The sequence below is a fragment of the Schistocerca americana genome, chromosome X, assembly GCF_021461395.2.
Source record: "Schistocerca americana isolate TAMUIC-IGC-003095 chromosome X, iqSchAmer2.1, whole genome shotgun sequence".
NCBI lineage: Eukaryota > Metazoa > Arthropoda > Insecta > Orthoptera > Acrididae > Schistocerca > Schistocerca americana.
Genome location: NC_060130.1, coordinates 913026777 through 913047466, shown reverse-complemented (window position 1 = coordinate 913047466; position 20690 = coordinate 913026777). Strand labels below are relative to the sequence as shown.

The 20690-nt window shown below is 37.9% G+C and overlaps 1 protein-coding gene across 1 annotated transcript in view; it reads left to right on the top strand.

Annotated features, from left to right (window-relative positions):
- LOC124555437 (hepatocyte nuclear factor 6) overlaps positions 1 to 12697 on the top strand; it is a 611828-nt gene extending 599131 nt beyond the window's left edge. Inside the window, exon 5 of the mRNA XM_047129347.1 lies at positions 9307 to 12697. Coding sequence (XP_046985303.1) covers positions 9307 to 9549 — 243 coding nt within the window. The 3' untranslated portion in view covers positions 9550 to 12697. The remainder of the gene's footprint in view (positions 1 to 9306) is intronic.
- Positions 12698 to 20690: the final 7993 nt, after the last annotated feature.

Below are 20690 nucleotides of genomic sequence, written 5' to 3'. Positions count from 1 at the left end.
ATGACCATAGTCACAGGCAGACCATCTTCAAGTGCTCAGTGCATAGACAAATGGCACCTGGGCTTATATATTGTCAGAAAAGTCTATATGGTATGCAATGGAACCTCTTAGTGTACCTGTGTTACCAATAAAAGGTCTAACTAGATGGTAGTATGCTTGCCACTGTTCCCTATGTGCAAAGGGCCCATACATACAAGCAATGGGCGGAGGGGTCTGCCCACCCCCAAGCTCTCAGGGAAAGGAAAAAATAAAATGTATTCAGGTGTTTTACTTTCAATAAAATGATTTAAAAGTTGATGTTATACATGTTTTTAACATGACTACAACTGAAAATTCTTATAGCTACTTACAAACAACCATTTGTCTTCCAAAATATTAAAAATACACCATACTACTGGGTCTAGCTTCCCCCCCCCCCCCCACCCTCACCCCCCCCATAGACCATCATATAGATGCCATTGCCCATGTGTAAGCAATAGAAGAAATTGCTGAATGGTCATGCATATCCATTTTCCTGTCCACTGCATACTACTGGCTCTCTTAAACACAGCCCATCACTCCCCAAATATTTGTAAGTGTATTTTGATGACTGCTCCTTGGTGATGGCTCTCAGGGTTCTATAAAGTTAATTATATCTAGTAGTATATGCTCACTTTGGTACTATGAATTAATTCTGTCTTATTGAAAGGTGTTGAGCCGTCATGTATTACTGTGGCTCTCCAAGGCTTCCTTGCCCTGTGGGATTAATGCCACACTGAATTAATTCCTTCTTCTCTCACATCCTATTGGGGAAGAGTCTAAGTCAGTTGTCCATCACTGTATTACAGCATGAATTATATTTAATAACTAATAATTATAACAATAATTTGGATGCAATGCTTTGTAATTTTATTTTCAAAATCTGAAAAATATGTACACGTTTGCACACAACTTCTTTAAATTGTGACATGTGCCAGTTGTCTGAACAAGTTAGAAAATTGTGATATATAAAGTTATGTGGAAATATGTTCTTCTTAGGTGGTAAGAATTGAATCATATGCTTTCTCATGTTGAACAAAACTCAAACATTTCCACTTGCATTTATGCTCTACAAGCTACCTTACAGTGTGTGGGGAGGGTACTTTGTATGCCACTGTCACTTCTATTCTTTTGTGTTCCAGTAATGAATTCAGTGTAAGAAGAATAAGTGTTGGCAAATCACCATGTGAGCAGGAATATCTCACTATTATCTTGATGGTTTTTTCATTATATGTATGTGGGAGGAAGCAATATATTTATTGACTCTTCAAGGAGGATATGCTCTCAGAATTTTAATGGTAACCCATACCATGATGCACAATGTCTCTCTTGTAGAGTCTTCTATTCATGTTAGATGAATATCTCCATGATACTTTTACACATTTCAAATAAACTTGTGATGACTGCTCTTCTTTACATCTTCTCTGTTTCCTCTATCAATCCTCCCTGATCAGAGCACCATACTGAGAAAAAATACTTAAGTATTACTCAAGTATTAGTTGATTGACAGTTTTGTAAGCTGCCTCTATCATGGATGGTCTACACTTCTTCAGTCTGGCATCTACTTTTGCCATGTTAGTTTTATGTGATCATTCCACTTCAAATAACTCTATACTGATATTTCATAGATGTGATTGTTTGGCAATCATTTATTCAAACAATAGTGGGTCTTTCAGTCTATTTATGCACAATTCATTATATTTGTTTCTGTTGAGGGTCAACTGTCAATCCTTCCATGAAGCATGGATCCTATGCAGGCCTTCCTGTATTTTACTACAATTTTCAAGCATCACATCTTCTCTAAATACAACAGCACCATCAACAAACAACCTCAGGGAGCCTCCTGTGTTATCTATTATGTTATTTGTTTATATTGTGAGCAGCAATCATCCTATAACATTCCTTTTCTTGTTCACGCAAAGCTACTTTTATATTTGAAGCACATAGTACTCATTTGTAAATGATTGCGCTGTGCAGTAAAACTGTGGAGCTCCTTTAATATCAGGTAACATAAAATTCTTCACGCAAGTCCATTCTACTTTCTGAATACTACAGCCTATGTGACTGTCTTTCTATTTTGTCCTGCAAGTACAATATAAGTCATCCCAGAACACTGCCCTCATTCCCATATTTACCTAATTTGTAGTTGGTTAAGTCATTATAGAGTTGAAGACCTACATAAGTTCACAGGAGATACTTTGCAACATTTCTCCTCTGATATACTAGTTTGCTTACCTTCTCAACAAAGTTGTTCACTCGATGCACAACTCTTTCTCCTTGTTGGAATCCAAACTGCATACCAAGGACAACATCATATTTTACAATAAAGTTTTAAAACTGTATTATAGCTACTTTCCTTGTGATCTTAAATAGAACTGGAAGAATAGAAATAGGGCAATAGTTTGCCAACAATGGTTGATCTGTGATTTAATTTCTGCATATTTCATCATGTAGGGAAAGCATCCCTGTTCAAAAGACCGATTAAGTGAATCAGTGGTGTTGCTGCTATATGATACATTGCTTTACTTGCCTTAGTAGGTATCCCAATTCATTTAGCAGAATTTTGTATTTTTATGACAGTATAACATTTTCCACCTTCTTTATTGCTACTTTTTTAAACTGTGCAAGGTACTCAGTTTGTTGGCCAATTGCAAGGTGTAAATCCTTTTCATAGTGGGCTCCATAGCCATATATTTTTGAATTAAAGGTAATATTTCTGCATGTTACCTGTGATATTTATTAAGACCTCTTTTTACTTGTACAACTAGTTTCAGGTTAAAACGCAATTTCCAAGTGTTATATCTACAGCAAGGTGCCATAGATACGAAAATTTGATGGTGAACTTATATGACATGCTACCTTTGTGATAGTTTACAGATAGTCAGCAGAAAACAACTATCTTGTGTGGTTTGAAACCAAAGAAGACAGTTACATTAATATGTACCTCACTCTGTATTCTGTACATCATTTTTGTGCACTTGATTACAAAACAAAGTTTTCAGATGTGAATCTTCAAGTTTTCCTTGTGTATGAATACTTCATTATGTTTTGTGATTGCAGCCAGTCCTTGTTCAGTATCACACATTATATTTCCTCTGAGCACCTGCCAAACAACTTCAGATGAACCATCAAACACTGACATCAGCTACTCATATCCGACAATTCACTATATATATAAATTTATAGACTATGAAAATCTCTGGCAGAATTTAAATAATCTAAGAGTAAAGGAGACCACTCGCTGAATAGCAGGAGCTTTGAGCTGTTGATGGGTACATACAAAAGATAATGAAAATTTTGCTAGCCGAAGAAATCCTTCAACAAGGTAGAATACAAATGAAAAAGACACATACGTACATATACCAGTGCTCCTACACTGTCCAGGCTTAAACCTCAGTTCCAGGATTACAGATACCCTGGCTAGGAATGCGGGAGGGAGGGGTGGTAGATGCATGGGTAGACATGTGATATATGTGTACTGGAATCAGTGAGGTGCTACATGTGATGAGGATTATATGGAGGCTTGGACTGGAAGGGCGTGACATAGCAGAGGAAGGGGGACTGTTGGGTAGAGAGTGTGGAGACAATGGGTTAGCAGAGACTGAGGTGAGGAGCATTACGGGAACAAAAGGTGTGTTGCAAGAATAATGCCCATCTGTGTATTTCATAAAAGCTGGTGCTGGAGGGAAGGATCCAGATGGCACAGGCTGTGTAGCAACCATTGAACTCAAGCATGTTGTGCTCAACAGTATGTTGAGCAACTACGTGATCAGCATTGTTCTTGGCCACATTTTGGCAGCAGAATTCAATGTGTTGGATGACTGGTCGATTCTAATCCTAACATAAAATGTTGTGCTGTAATTGCATCAGAGTTGATATATTACATGGCTGCTTTCACAGGTGGCCCTGGTTCTGGTGGGATAGGATAAAACTGTGACAGAACTGGAATAGGAAGTGCTGTTGATCTGAAGTTCCAGCAGAAAAATAAACCTCGTAATCATCAAATCTTCTATTTGGTTTGGGCTGCCTTTGTGATCTTCTGATATTTTTCACTTTATCTTCTTGTATAAAACATTTTTTATCATCAGTTTCTTTCTCTGATGTGACTGCTTCTTTGGAGACATCATGTAAGTCCTCTCTTAATACAGTATCAGACTCCTCATTTTCTTCATCATCCCCCACTGAGGTGGTGATTTCTTCACAATTCTTTATTTCAGTTTCTGCATCACTTGCCTTTTCCGTAATAGTAGCATCTCGGCTTATGACAATACCATTTTCTTCAGGGTCATAGAGTCTGTAGCCTTTTGTAGTATTGCTGTATCCCACTGATATCGTTTCTTTTGCCTTTTTATCCCATTTTGACCTCTTGACTTTGGGAATATGCATCATGACCTATTCTGAGAGAACCAATGTTGGGTTTCTTGCCAGTCCATAGTTCATAGGGTGTTTTATTCCCTAAACTTGAACTCACTGACCTGTTTCACAAGTATACTGCACTATCAACTGCTTCAGTCCAAAATCTTTTTTCAAGTTTGCCATCAAATAGTAAACATCTTGCCTTTTCTACAACAGTTCTATTTAACCTTTCTGCCAAACCATTTTGTTCTGGTGCATAGCTGTTGGATAACTTATGTATAATAGCATGTTTATTTCAGAAAACTGTCAAAATCCACACAAGAGAATTCTTTTCCATTATTTGTTGTTACTGTTTTGATTTTCCTTTCTTGCTGATTCTCCACAATTTTCTGAAATTCTTGAAATTTTTCTGAAGTCTCATTCTTTGTCTTCAGAAAGTACACAAATCCCATTATGGTGTAATCATCTTACAAAATGATAAAAATACTTTGCACCACCTAATGACATAACCTCCATTGGTCCACACAGGTCTGCATGTACTACTTCAAGTAGTCTAGACGCTCTAGTGCCTCCAAGTGGAAAAGGCTGTCTGTTTGCCTTCATTGCATACTACTCAGATTTGCTTGCTAATGTTGATGCTGATGTCTTCACATACCATTCCTTCTACAGCACAATTTTTCATTTTAATAAGATCCTTTGCATTTAGGTGACCTAATCTTCTATGCCAATCAGATGCTGTGATCATTCGCAAAAAATCACTTCTTCTGTCAACGTTCAGCTTGCATTACACACCATTAATCAGATCTGCAGTTGCCGGCCGGAGTGGCTGTGCGGTTCTCGGCGCTACAGTCTGGAGCCGAGCGACCACTATGGTCGCAGTTCTAATCCTGTCTTGGGCATGGATGTGTGTGATTTCCTTAGGTTAGTTACGTTTAATTAGTTCTAAGTTCTAGGCGACTGATGACCTCAGAAGTTAAGTCGCATAGTGCTCAGAGCCATTTGAAAAGATCTGCAGTTGCAACTAGTTCCTTATGCTTGTTATAAATATTGCACTGATCACTATTAAATTTAACAAAATTTCCTTGTTCAATCAACCTGCTTACAGAGAGCAAATTTGTAGTTAGTTCTGGAGCACGCATAACATTTATTACAGTAATATCAAAAAAGGTCTTCCTGACCACTGTTGTTAAATCAACTTCACCAGAGCACAACACTGGGATTTCTGTCTGATTTGCAGCTGTCATCTTTTGACTGTTAACATCATTCACTTTGTTTTTTATCCATTCTTCACTTGCTGTGAGATGAACACTAGCACCTGAATCAACATACCAGTCACTTCTGTCAAAAGAGCCACTTATAAATACTGCACTGAAAACATTTGGGGTTTTGTTTTGTCTTTAATCATTTTCACTGTTAGGGCACTTACTTTTAAAATGTCCTGGTTTCTTGCATTTATAGCAAACAATGTCCTTCCTGTTTTGGTTTTCCCCTGTATTTCTATTTCTGTGATAAAACTTTGGTTTACTTTGCCAACTTTTGTCACTAAAAGCACTATCAGTCATGGTGACCTCTTCTTCCATGTCATGAAGCTTACTTTCGATTGTGTACATTGTGATTGGAATTCCTGAGTGCTCAATTGCCATTATCGTGGAAGAATATTTTTCTTGCAATCCTGCTAGCAATAACGAACCAAGCCATTCATCATTAATAGCAAAACCTGTTCCACATAATTTCTGGCCATTATCTACTATGTGGTTCACATAGCTCATCATTGAATCACATTTTTCTAGACGTGTTGATATCAGTGTTCTCAATAAATTTATTCTTCCTGCAAAACCAGAGTCATCAAACATTGATTTCAATTTCTTCCACAAGTCCACTGTCATTTTTGCTTCTCTTTCGTGCACATTTAAAGATGGACCAATCGTAAGAATTATCTTCACTTTGGCCTTTGAATCTTCTGATGAAACTACTTCTGAGACATACTTTACTAATCCTTCAAGACCAAGCACAGTGTCAATAGTGAATGCCTGATCTCCATATTTCCCATGTCCTTTTGGCTTTGGCACATTAATTAGATAATCTGTCACCATATTTGTCGACTCGAACAATTCTTCTTTGTGAACAACAGCACACTGGACTTTGAATCATGACATGTGGGTTTTAAACAGTGATTCCAAATACTTTTAATGATTGGTTATCTGCGTATCTCGGCCCACAACCTGTTGAGGTTCTGTGGATATTGAGAACATGATAAACTTGTGCACATAATATAATTTATTGTAATGGTTCACATTGGTACACTTCACTACATGTTAGCTTACACATACACAAGTAAACAAACTGATAACAACTGGGAACAGCATGTAGGGACAAAGTTGTAAAACACAGTCAAAGATACATATACATAGTTAACCACATATCGATATCATTTAAATAGGTTTGACCAGATTAACAGGAGCTATACTTGCAACACGTTCTTCTCTCCCATAATCCTCCTGGCCTCAGTCTCCTCTAACTCACTGTCCTCATGCCCTATGCCCAACAATTACCCTTTCCATTGCCCTGTCACTCCCATCTTCATCTTGCATTGTGCCTCATTGTCTGTGGTGCCCGTGTATCACAAGCCTAGCCCATCCACCTGCCACCCTGTGCGGATGGATATGTGTGTGTGCGAGTGTATATCTGTCCCTTTTCCCCCCAAGGTAAGTCTTTCCACTCCCGGGATTGGAATGACTCCTTACCCTCTCCCTTAAAACCCACATCCTTTCGTCTTTCCCTCTCCTTCCCTCATTCCTGATGAAGCAACCGTGGGTTGCGAAAGCTTGAAATTTGTGTGTGTGTTTGTGTTTGTTATTGTTTCTATCAACGTACCAACGCTTTCGTTTGGTAAGTTACAGAATCTTTGTTTTTAGATGTGTGTGTGTGTGTGTGTGTGTGTGTGTGTGTGTGTGTGTGTGTGTGTGTCTTGTGTCAAAAGATTTCTTCCAAAAGTTAGCAAGTTTTCGTTCTCTTTTGTGTGAGCCTGTCGATGACCCAATACTTCTCCTACTTGGTGAGTAGTCTCCTTTACTCCTAAATTATATATGCATTTGCTCTCAGTGACGGCAACACAACACACTGAGGGTCAAGGTGCATAGCATCCCACTGGACTAATGAGGTTCACACTTCCACTGTCAAGGGTGAAGCTCATTGATAGTATTTTCAACCACGCAATTATGTTCTTGATGCATGTGCAAAATGCATATAGTATCCTAATAAACTGTGCAGTTCAGATGTAGAAGTTACTCCTTATTCAATTTTAATGAGAGGTATGAAATTAATGCTTTGAATATAGTAACAGTTATTTTTTTAATATATTGTTTTTGTAGGTTTAACAAAGGAGACTCTTACAGATTTTAAAGTTGAACATAAAAGTATCAGAAATGACCCACAATCCCACTGTACCCAGAAATGAAACTACTTTGTTGATATCAAGGAGCAAGACTCTTGGATTTACAGTATAGTAGACAAAAAAGTTACAAACTTCTGCAAAGCACCACTCAGTAATACGATCAACAGGTAATCTGTATGCATCTGCCAAACTTCAGTTTATGTTAAGCTGACCCAGAAATGAAGTGCTTGTTCTCAGTGGATGCTGCTATTTTTTTCTTCTAGATAATTTGCTACACCAGCATGTTCTGTTCTGTTTTAAACCCCTAAATTACCAACAGTTTAAATGGAATGCTGAATCCGTTTAATAAGACTTATCAATATACATATTGAGGCAACATTTTTTTTCTCTTGTACCCTATACTAGCTGGACCTGACACTATTTATTTATTTATGTCATCCATTTATTTTAGTTTTGCCACTTTCATGAGTGAAAAAGACTAAAGATTAGTGTGGTATGAAAGGAGACTGGGGAACATTCTTTGATAACAAGCCTTAGACGTTGAAACAGAGTATAATATAAGTATAGGAATAGTATAAGTATAGGAATAGTATAAGTATAGGAAGCTATGCTGGAAAATGGTGCTATTATATAATCATGTAATAATGTAAATCCTAGGAAAGAAGCTACAAATAAAAATGGGGAACACACACACACACACACACACACACACACACACACACACAGAAAATCTCCTCTGTGGCCATGGTGGTATTGGCTGTTTATGAGCATTTGTTCATTTTCTTAGTTGATACATGTGTCTATACAGTTCACTTTATTCTTTTGCAGGTAAGTGGTTCCTCTTCCTCATTACTGTTTGTAATTATATAATTGAATAAAATCACTTTAATTCACAAATGAATACTTTTCTGTTATTTTCCAAAACATCAGATAAACTTGTTGGCCAAATCAATCACTTTCCTCTTGTTCCAAGGCCAGTACTTGATCATCGCGTTATTTAGTTCAGTTCATTCAAACAGCCATAACAAATGTCTGTTTGCACTGGACATTTACACTCTCAGTCAGTTGTGACAAAAATGACACTCTGACAGTTCTCTTTATGTTTCTTACTTATATTTTCCACTTAACAAACTCTTCTTTCTAATAACCATTGGAACTGAATTATTTTTGTCAACTTTGATATTTTTAATGGGAAATTATTTCATCTTTGTTGCCTGGTAACACAATGGATGACATTTAGTAAATTCATAATTTTAAGACCTATTTAGAAAATGATTTTAACATAATCTTTCCAAGGAACAACAACACAGATAATGTTTAAACACTTTTCTAGTATGTACAGCAATACCACTGAGGAATATAATATGTAAGCATTTATATATATATATATATATGCCTAAGTTTAAGATAATAACTTACACCCTAACAAAGAAACATATTTCGAGTTTATACTATATGTTACACTTATAGAAAATCTTGAACAAAACAATCAGTTCTATTTTTTGCAAATGTTTCATTTACTTTATTTCAATTTTCAGGAAACAAAGAGACCATCGAAAGAAATGCAGGTGACCATTGCACGACAGCTTGGCCTTGAACCGACAACAGTGGGCAACTTTTTCATGAATGCAAGGCGTAGATCAATGGACAAGTGGAAAGATGAAGAACCAAGCAAGACAACAGTAGTTCCCGTTGCACATGATGGACAGCAGCACTCCCCTGGCACAGCCATGTCTGGTCACAGTCAACCTCTGCAGCAGCAGCAGCCTGACATATTGTGACATCATGCAAGCTATCCAATGCGAGACCATCAGCACCATCATCTGGTGTTCCTGTGAAGGAATATACCAGTGTACTGAATGCTATACAGACAATATGAATAGCACCAAGTGACACTTTACCCTGGCATGTTCCAGAAAAACAGTCATTTTAAATTCATTTTGCAAAAAAGATGAATGAAGTGGCTGTAATGTTACCTGTTTGGTACAGTTTAAATGTGAGTGAATGAAATATTTTCCTTTAACTACAATAAATAAATAAATAAATAAAGAGAGAAAGAAAGAAAGAAACATTATGTGACATCTAGTGAGAAACTCTTGCTCTTATTTTGAAACTGACCATGTTTGTATGAAAAATAAATCTAATGTGAATGGTGTTGTATTGATGTCATACACACACCTTTAGTTTGAGGCTAAACTGCACACTTGGCTGTGTGGATGCACGTTCATGTGCATAGTCAGACGCATGTGCACACACACACACTGATGAAATCACAGATGCGTTTTTGTGCTTACAATTGAATGCACACAAACAAAAGTGCTTCTGTATGTGAATACTTGTGTGTGTGTGCTTATGTGTGAACATATAAACTTGCACAACGTTCATAGTTTGTGTACAACATGATTAGCAAGTATATGTACAAGTGATAAATTTAAAAGAAAATATGATCTTTTTTGGAAAGAGGATGTTACTGAGCAAACCTTGGTAAACTGACACAAAATTCAATTTCCCTTGTGCCCCTTTTGTGAAAAAAGGACATTTCTTAGAAAATAAATTAAAAGTAATACCTACAGTCTCAGGGGATTGTATAAAAATAACTCTTTTGGATAGCGAAGTGTTGGACAATGTTATTCTGATGCTGTTGAGGTGACTTGTTTTTTGTTGGCATGTGTCCAAAGTGATTTTATGCAAATACCAGTCAGTACCCTCTGAGAATCAGTATTGTGAGGGATGAATAGATATTTGCAGTTGTTGACAGGGGAGCTGCATTATTTTGTAATATTGATCAGTGTAATTTGACCAAATGACCTACCTAAATGATCTCAATTTAAAAATGATCTAGTCACATTTTACTAGTCAGTTATAAATTGTTTTGCTGTATAAATGTTCATATAAATGGCAAGTACAACTTTATATTGTATGAACTGTGTTGAACATGACGTATGTTGTGATATATTTATACATTATACATAATTTTAAGCTTTCTTGACACACAAACAGACAGAATTTACATTTTATTTAAGAAAATCAGTTAGCTCCAACTCTAAGGGGGAGCTGCTAATTATTCATGAGAATACCAATGTGCAACTAAATTATGCAACTAATTTACAGTGATATTGTTTATATACTTTTTTCTTTGTGTCCTTTGTAGCAATAAGAGCCACAGGTTGGCATTGTGAGTGAGGACAAAGCAAAATGTAGTCAAGGTTTATCTAAATAACAGAGCAATAGCCTTTCTTGTGTGTTGCTGTTTGTCTTCAGTGTTTAGTGACCCTGCACTTTCAGAGCTCTTGTTGACAGTGTATAAAATACAGTTCCAGTCTTCTGTAGGATGTATTATTTATAATGAATTGTTTCATTACCATTCACAATATTAATTTATTTTTGTATAACTAATATTTTTACTAATGTACAGTAATTTATTTATAATTTATTAGCGGGGTAATGTGCATGTGGAATTCTTTTGCAGCAGATTTTATTCCCAACTTCAGCAGATTTTTCACCAGTGTTTGCAGAAATAGCTGAGAAATTTAGCTTTATTGCTAGGAGTGTGATTGAAAGCTTTTAACTTGACCAATACATTGTTCTACATGTCCCTGTGTTATAGACTAGTGCAAGAGTTTTCTAGTTTGTAAATATGAAGCCAGTGTCTAGCACTGGAGTACCTGTTAAATGACTCATCGCATGGATTATCCACTAACTCCAATGACCTTCTCTGAACAAAAAATAAATCTTGAAATATTTTAAGGGACTCAATCATAAATACTGAGCTGAGCTAGTAATTTCTCTATTAGATATGCACAGATTTTTACATTTTTATAGCATACTTCATTTGTAGCCAAAATATGATGTTGTTTTTTTACATTATTATAAAGCTCAATATGTACCAAAATACTTTAAAAAAGTTATTGAGTTCATAGTTTCATGTTGGAATGGCTTGTACTAAGTACAGTATGTATTGATGCCTTGTGGCACTTCACAGCAGTACAATGATTTTGTTAGTGAATTGAGTAATATTAAGAAATATGTTTTGAAAATCAGTACAGCATATAAATGCACAAACTGTACAAACGGTTCCTAAAATGGCAAGTGCTGAGAGCAGTTTAAAACACTGTCTGGTTTTGACAGCTATACACAACAGTTTCCACAGTTTCATTGTGCTCAAGTTGTAATTACTTCTGAACATATCGAAATGAAAGTGATATCATTTAAACACATACAAGTTCTTTCTTTGCTACTTAGTTATGCTATTAGCTATAAAGCTGTGACAAAACAGACTTGCGTTATGGTTCTCGCCACAAGCTATAAAGTCTGTACTGTGCAATAATTATTTCAGTTTTAGTGTGAATTATATCTTAATAACATATCATTGTGGATTTTATATGTGTCATTGCAGAATGCTTAAAATTTTCACTGGACTTCAGAGAAAGGCACTAGCTAAAATGAGTTTAAAGTAAATGGAAATTTTCTTCATTGAGATAAAAAAGTTTATTTATAGACACATACACACAGTGATTTATCCATAGTTGATTTATAGCATTCTGCAGATCACACTCTGCTCTCATAAAGTGCGTACTAAATATTATGTGACTTTAGTTTTAAAAAAAAAATGAATTTCATTTAGTGCAGCATACAGTTGTGGAATATATTAATGAGCAGCTACAAGAGCAGACTGTGTTGTAGGAAGAATGTTTTCTTCAGAAATAAAAGTTCCACTACAGTACTTAAAAAGTCATTGTACCAGAACCCAGACATTAAGCAGTTCACCTTTAAATATACACATAAAAACCAAGTAGAAAAATGTGTTAACCATAAACACTATGAGCTGGAGATGGCAACTTGTAGAAACAGACGTACAATGTATGTAAGCAGAATTATATAAATAACGGGAAAGAATTCTCCTTCAGTTATTTTGCATTTTGAAATATTATTAGTCATTAAAATGATTTGCCAAAGATTATGTTCATTACTAAGAAAATTATATCTGTTATGAAACACAATAAACACCAAAATATACCTTAGTTACAGATAATGCTATTGTGAAACTTTTTTTACTTTCAGTACAACAATTATTTTTAGAGATGAACACTATGCCACAGCATGTAACAGCTTGGAGCAGCCTCTTGCTACACTCACATTGGCTCTCACTGAGTTTCTGGAAGTAGTAACACTGAACTTCAAAGTGTGTGCTAATTTATTTGGCCTTTGCATGTAAATATAGTGGTTTGCAGTGGAAGATGACTAACACATACATAAAACATTTAGAATCTTATTCAGTAGATCATATATTGGAAGAGACAGGCAATGAAGAACCTCTCAAATTTACACTTTGCAATTTGAAAATATATTCATGTTTAGACTGAGAGTATAAACAAACAGTGGTCCAAATGAAATTTGTTTCACCAACAAGATATAGAAGCTTAAAGGAGTTCAAATGCACACTTCCATGCTTATACAGGTAATTTCCTTAGAAAGGCTGCATTGTATGTGGTTTTGTGGGATTATGTATAAAAATTGGTTAGAAAGTAATTATTTATGTACAGAAACTAAAATACAATTGGTTTCATGAATTCACTTACACTCATTGTGATCATGTACTATTTGGCATAATATCATAAATGTATCCTTTATTTTTTAATGCGAGTAAATCATCAACGATAATAGACAGGATTCCTCAGATTCATATGCTCAGCTGTTAATATGATGCTTTCCTGATGTATTGCAGGAATAGCCAGATTTTTTTTATTTCTTTAACTTTTAGTTCTCAATGGGAAAACACAGGAGGTACTAAGGAAACTTTCTTCCTATTATAATCTTCATGCTAATGGTTCTTGCACATTCACTACCCAGTTTTCACAATGTGGATGAAGCAGTTCACAAATTTTCTAAGACCTCTGCTTGGCAAATTGTAGCTAAAATATTTTCTGGAGGATAGAAATTTTCTCTTTGCTACATGAACAACTTATTTGCATGTATTAAATTCAAAATTTCCATAACTCTTATCAGTATTTACAATGATTACATTTCTGTGATAATTATAGGACATTGTTCATTAATTCAGAAACTGAATTCCATAGCTCTAGACTAAAAGTCTTGATTATGGAAGACAGGAAGTCCCTACAGATGTCTGTGATCATGATGCACTTACACAAAAATTGTCAATTTGGATCACACTTTATTTCTTCGAATGGATAACACGTTTTGACAGACTGTCATCACCAGATCTGTCATAAGACATAAAATAAATAAACACAGGATACACATATCCCAGTAGGTAGAATGTGTCTTTCTTGTGTTATGAATTCCACTTGGTGGAAGATGTGCTTTTTAATCTGGGTCTTTCGTACCACCAATATTCACTTATACTCATCGTGATCATGCACTATTTGGCATAATATCAAAAATGTATCCATTATTTTTTAATGTGAGTAAATTTGCTAACACTGACACCGAAGTTGGCAAAATTAGAATCAGTGATGTGATGGTTTACTTTTCCATTTGTGAATTATAGTTTGTTATGCATATGATTTACTCCTTTTGAGGTTGTCAAGTCACAGATGAGATCATGGACTTTACCCTTAAATCTCTCATGGCAGTATTGTGTAGTGAATTGTGGAGTCCCTTTTGGAACATTAAGCTTTGCTGCATACTCACATGATTTGTTTCTGAATAGCTTCCAGCAAGTATACCTGTTTGTTCACATAGATGATGAATATGATGGCCCATTTACTGCAGTCACTGGCATTTCTAAAAATTCTCCTCAGTAAAATTAGGTGTATTTGGTGTATTTGTCAACTGAAGAATAGATGTCACTAAATCTTAAATTCATTTCAAACACAGATTCACTGAAGTTTTCAATGGTTAGCAGCTAATACTTACTGCTACAATGACCAAGTGGCCTGACATGCATCTGTAGTTCAAAGCTTTGTTACATTTAGCTGCTTCAAGAGCATTTGGCCATATTTTGTTTACTCAACAAGTACATATTAATTAATTACTGACAAACATGAAAATTTTCATTTAAATACATATACTTCCCCGTGAAGTTTCAATTTCATTAAAATTCTTCTGGTGATATTGCCATATATTCATATAAGATACCTGAGGCACTAAAGTAGTAACATTACTGATATTTTGGTTATGATGTAGTGGTATTCCTCTCAGTATAAATCTTGCTAGGGAGATGAGGTGATTCAATGTTTCTGCTTGTGTGATCAGATGCGCAACAACCAGTTTTCATTGATCATAAAATACTACTGGTCATTTATAGGACAGAAGGAGGAGATAACAGGACACTATTTATGTATTATGATGACAATGTTATGAAGAGGGTAGATTTCTACTCATCTTATAAAGGCGATGTTGAGTCACAGACAGGCACAACAAAAACACTGCTAAGCAAGTGAGCTTTCTGCCAAAAGACCTTCTTCTAAAGTAGTCAACACACACACTTTCATACCAGCACTACACATACACTCATGACCTCTGTCTCTGGCCACTGAAGCTGGACTGCTAGAAACTGTGCATGATGAGATAAGCAGTCTTGGTCATGGAGTTAAGGAAAAGGTTGGGGTAGGGAGGGGGATAACAGGGTAGGGGTGGGAACAGAAAGTGCTGCTGGCGACAGCGTACTGGGACATGCTGGGGACAGGGTAGGGCAGCTAGGTACAGTCAGGAGATTAGACAGGTGGGTCAGAGGTTGGGAGAAGGGAGTGGAAAAGGAAAGAAAAGTCCCTAACAGGGAACAGGGAAGGGGATAGGTGAGTCACAGACAGTGACTAAAAAAGGTTGAGAGGCCAGGGGAGTTAGAGGAATGTAGGGTATATTGCAGGGGGAAATCCTATTTGCGCAACTCAGAAAATTGGATGTTGGTAGCGAGGATCAAGATGGTGCTGGCTGTGAAGCAGTCACTGAAGTCAAGAACATTGTGTTGGGTGGCATGCTCAGCAACTGAATGGTCAACTGTCTTGCAGCCACATTATCTCTCCCGCCAACCACCCCCTTTCACAGTCCCACCATCCAGCCACAAAGAAGCATTCACATTATGACATTACCACTCAGGACCAGATCAACTGTATCAGATTCTCTGCCAGGGTTTCCAATACCTCTCTTCATGCCCTGATACAAGGAATGTCCTCTCCACTATCATCCCACCACTCTCACAGTGATATTCCACCACTCACTGAACCCACACAATATCCTTGTCCATCCCTACTCCAGCCCTGCTCCCAACCCCTTTCTGTCTACATCTACATTTATACTCTGCAAGCCACCCAACGGTGTGTGGCGGAGGGCACTGTACGTGCCACTGTCATTAGCTGCCTTTTCTGGTTCGCGGGAAGAACGACTGTCTGAAAGCCTCCGTGTGTGCTCGAATCTCTCTAATTTTACATTCGTGATATCCTCGGGAGGTATAAGTAGGGGGAAGCAATATATTCGATACCTCATCCAGAAACGCACCCTCTCGAAACCTGGCGAGCAAGCTACACCGCGATGCAGAGCACCCCTCTTGCAGAGTCTGCCACTTGAGTTTGCTAAACATCTCCGTAACACTATCACGGTTACCAAATAACCCTGTGACGAAATGCGCCGCTCTTCTTTGGATCTCCTCTATCTCCTCCGTCAACCCGATCTGGTACAGATCCCACACTGATGAGCAATACTCAAGTATAGATCGAACGAGTGTTTTGTAAGCCACCTCCTTTGTTGATGGACTACATTTTCTAAGGACTCTCCCAATGAATCTCAACCTGGTACCCACCTTACCAACAATTAATTTTATATGATCATTCCACTTCAAATCGTTCCGCACGCATACTCCCAGATATTTTACAGAAGTAACTGCTGCCAGTGTTTGTTCTGCTATCATATAATCATACAGTAAAAGATCCTTCTTTCTATGTATTCGCAATACATTACATTTATCTTGTATACTACAGCATCATCCGCGAAAAGCCGCATGGAACTTCCGACACTATCTACTAGGTCATTTATGGCTCATATCCCTATAATATACTTAGATTCAAGATTCTCCAATATATATCCTGCCATCACCACCACCACCCCCCCACCACCTACTCTAGTCTGGTCACAAGCATCACCTACCCCAGCAAAGGCTGGGCTACCTGGGAAACCCCTCATGTGATTCACAAGCTAAGCTGCAACCACTGTACTGCATTCTACATGGGCATGACAATGAACAAGCTGTCTGGCCACATGAATAGTCACAAACAAAATGTGGCTAAAAGACAATTGACCACCAAGTTGCTGAGCATACCACGCAACACAATGTTCTTGACCTCAGTGACTGCTTCACAGCCTGCACCATCTGGATCTTTGCTACCAATACCCAATTTTCTGAGTTGCACAAATGGAAATTCTCCCTGCAATATATCCTACATTTCTCTAACTCCCCTGGCCTCTCAACCTGTTTTAGTCACTCTCCGTGACTCACATATCACTCACATATCCCCTTCTCTGTTCCCAGTCCAGGACTTCACAGCCTTGTATGCCACCAACACAGCCACAGTCTCTTTGCTTCTTTTCTTTTCCACTCCCTTCTCCCAACCCCTGACCCACCTGTCTAATCTCCTGACTGTACCTAGCTGCCCTACCCTGTCCCCACCATGTCCCTGTACACTGTCACCAGCAGCACTTTCTGTTCCCACCCCTACCCTGCTATCCCCCTCCCTGCCCCAACCTCCTCCTTAACCCCACCACCAAGATTACTTGTCTCATCATGCACAGTTTCTTGCAGTCCAGCATCCATGGGCAGAGACAGAGGTCATGAGTGTGTGTGTTGTGCTGACATGGATGTGTTTGTGTTGTCTACTTTTGAGGTCTTTTGGCTGAAAGCTCACTTGCTTAGCAGTGTTTTTGTTGTGCATGGCTGTGACTCAGCATCTCCACTATATTTTGATTAGCAGTCTATCCTTTTCATTATATTGTCATTGTTTCATCCTGGGTTTTCTATCATTTGTGCATTATCAAGCTTACTTACAACTGGTAGGCCACTATAAATCAGTAAAAAAATTGTAGAGCCATATATATGACACCATTTCTGGCTCTGCAGTTTGTTTAGACATTTACTGGAGTGATCTGTGAGGAAAATGCCTGGCAACCACTTGTGACTTGTTATACAGGAACTTCTGGCAACTAGGATGTCGGGACCTGTAGCCAACCTTTCTGCTGATAATATTAGGTTGCCTCAAGATTTCCGTCACCCCTCTTACTATATGTGCTTGCATCTACAGCTGTTTAGCAAGCGCTCAAACTTTTAGGATCTTTGTAGGTGGCCTACGATCTCAATGGTGTTCCATTAGTGATGATTTGTTCTGCTGTCCAGTCAAGCGTATCATTCATGTTATGCCACTTGTGTGCTAATGTACCTTTCAGTATTTCCTATATAGGTGACATCAAGCTCAAAGTGTATATCATATATGCCTGTGGTGTTGAGAGTGATTTTGGATTCTTGGTGGACCCTTCTAAATTCTGGATCCTGTGGTCACACTAGGGAATTGTTCTGATGCATCCTCAGATATGTATGTTGCTTACACATTTGCTGAGACTCTTGACATAAAATAGCATCATTGAGAACTGTTCTTCATTTCTTTCCTCTGCCTAGTTTCCTGCTGGTCAACAGGAGAAGACAGACCCTATGGTCCAGAACAAATTTTTCACTGTGCTGTGAAGTGTGAGCTAATATGAATCCCTGACAGATTAAAAATGAGATATGAACTGGGATTCCAACCTGGCACTTTGCAGGCAAGTGATCTATCAACTCAGCTACCAAATGATGACTCATGACTGTCCTCGCAGCTTTACTTCCACCAATATCTCATCTCCTACCTTACAAACTTCACAGAAGCTCTCCAGGGAACTTACAGGACTAATGCTCCTTGAATGAAAGGATGTTGTGGAGATATGGCTTAGTCACAGCCTGAAGGACTGTTGGCAGAATGAGATTTTTCTTCTATACAAGAGTATGCACTGAGATTAACCTTCCTGGTAGACTGAAACTGTATGCTGGACTGGAACTTGAACCTGTGACCTTTGCCTTTTGCAGGCAACTGCTCTACAAACTGAGCTATCTGAGCATGACTCACGACCTGTCTTCACAGATTTACTTCCAGCAGTACCTCATCTCCTGCCTTCCAAAAATCACAAAAGTTCTACTATAAAACTTGCACAACTATTACTCCTGGAGGGGCCTAGGGGATTGCTTCTAGAATGATTTTTTTCACTCTGCAGTAGTGTGTACACTGATATGCAACTTCCTGGAAGATTAAAACTATATCCTGGACTGGGACTGAAACCAAAATGTCTATGAAGTTTGGAAGGTAGGAGATGAAGTATTGGCAGAAGTAAAGCTGTCAAGATGGGTCATCAGTTGTGCTTGGGTAGCTCAGTTGGCAGAGCACTTGCCTGCAAAGGGCAAAGGTATTGGTTTTGAGTCCCAGTCCAGCACATGGTTTTAATCCCCCACAAAGTTTCATATCAGCACACACTCTGCTTCATAGTGTAATATTCATTCTGAAAACAACATTAGATTGTGGCTAAGCCATGCCTCCATAATATTCTTTCTTCCAATAGTACTAGTCCTGCAAGTTTTGCCAGAGAACTTCTGTGAAATTTGTAAAGTATAAGATGAGGTACTGGCTGAAGTAAAGCTGCGAGGATGACTGTCAGTCATGCTTTGGGTAGCTTGGTTGGTAGAGCACTTGCCTGCAAAAGACACAGGTCCTGGATTTGAGTCCCAGTTCAACATATGGTTTTAATCTGCCAGGAAGTTTAATATCAGTGCACACTCCACTGCAGACTGAAAAATTCATTCTGAAAACAATCCCTCAGACTATGAGTAAGCCATGTCTCCACAAACTTCCAGCTTGAGCACTGATAAGATAGCCATGGATTTGCACACATAAAACAAAAGAGACAATTGGAATCTACAAATAGCCTAGTAACAACACAGAGGATGACTTCAGACTTCCAACATCTACATCTACATCTAAATCTACATGGATACTCTGCAAATCACATTTAAGTGCCTTGCAGAGGGTTCATTGAACCACCTTCACAATTCTCTATTATTCCAATCTCGTATTGTGTGTGGAAAGAATGAACACCTATATCTTTCCGTATGAGCTCTTATTTTACTTATTTTTCTCATGGTGCTGACAGTCTGGTTACCAGTCCTATAAGTTTTTCTGCAGACCTTCTGTCAAGTTTGGAAGGTAGCCTAATAACAACAACAGAGAGGATGACTTCAGGCTCACTACATTCTGGTTACTAGTGATCCTCAGTATGATACATTACAACTGCATGATCAGCAGTGGCCTCATTAGACATTGCATCAACCATCTAAATCCTCTGCAGGGCTGGATGTGACGTCAGCACAAGTACCAGCAGGAAAACATGGTGTGCAGCAAATTTGTTGCCAATCTAAAGAAAGCTACCAGTTGTGTGACATGATTGTAATACACGATTAGCCTCTTATATACACTGCCACAAAAACAAAGTGAAGCATGAAAAATGGTAGGAAGAAATGAAATGAAACTTCTTAGGCTGAGAGGATATATGTGTCTACAAAATACCTCGACAGTATGATTCCACTTATCAGTATGACAATGCATCCACTCTGGTCTGGATGCATGCACTGATCTGGTCAAGAAGCATGTCATAAAGCCATTTTGACCTCTCCAGAAGCAAGGCGACCTGAAAATTGTTGTAACTGGTCCCTGATATCACAGACACTGGCTCTGGGATGGAGTTGACATCTGAGCTGGTCCCACACGTGTTCTATTGGGAAGATATTTGAGGATCTTTCTGGCCACAGGAGCACCTCAGTGCCATGCAGACAGTTCAAAGAGAGATGTACCATGTGTGTGTAAGCATTGTTCTGCTGAAAAATGCCAACACAATA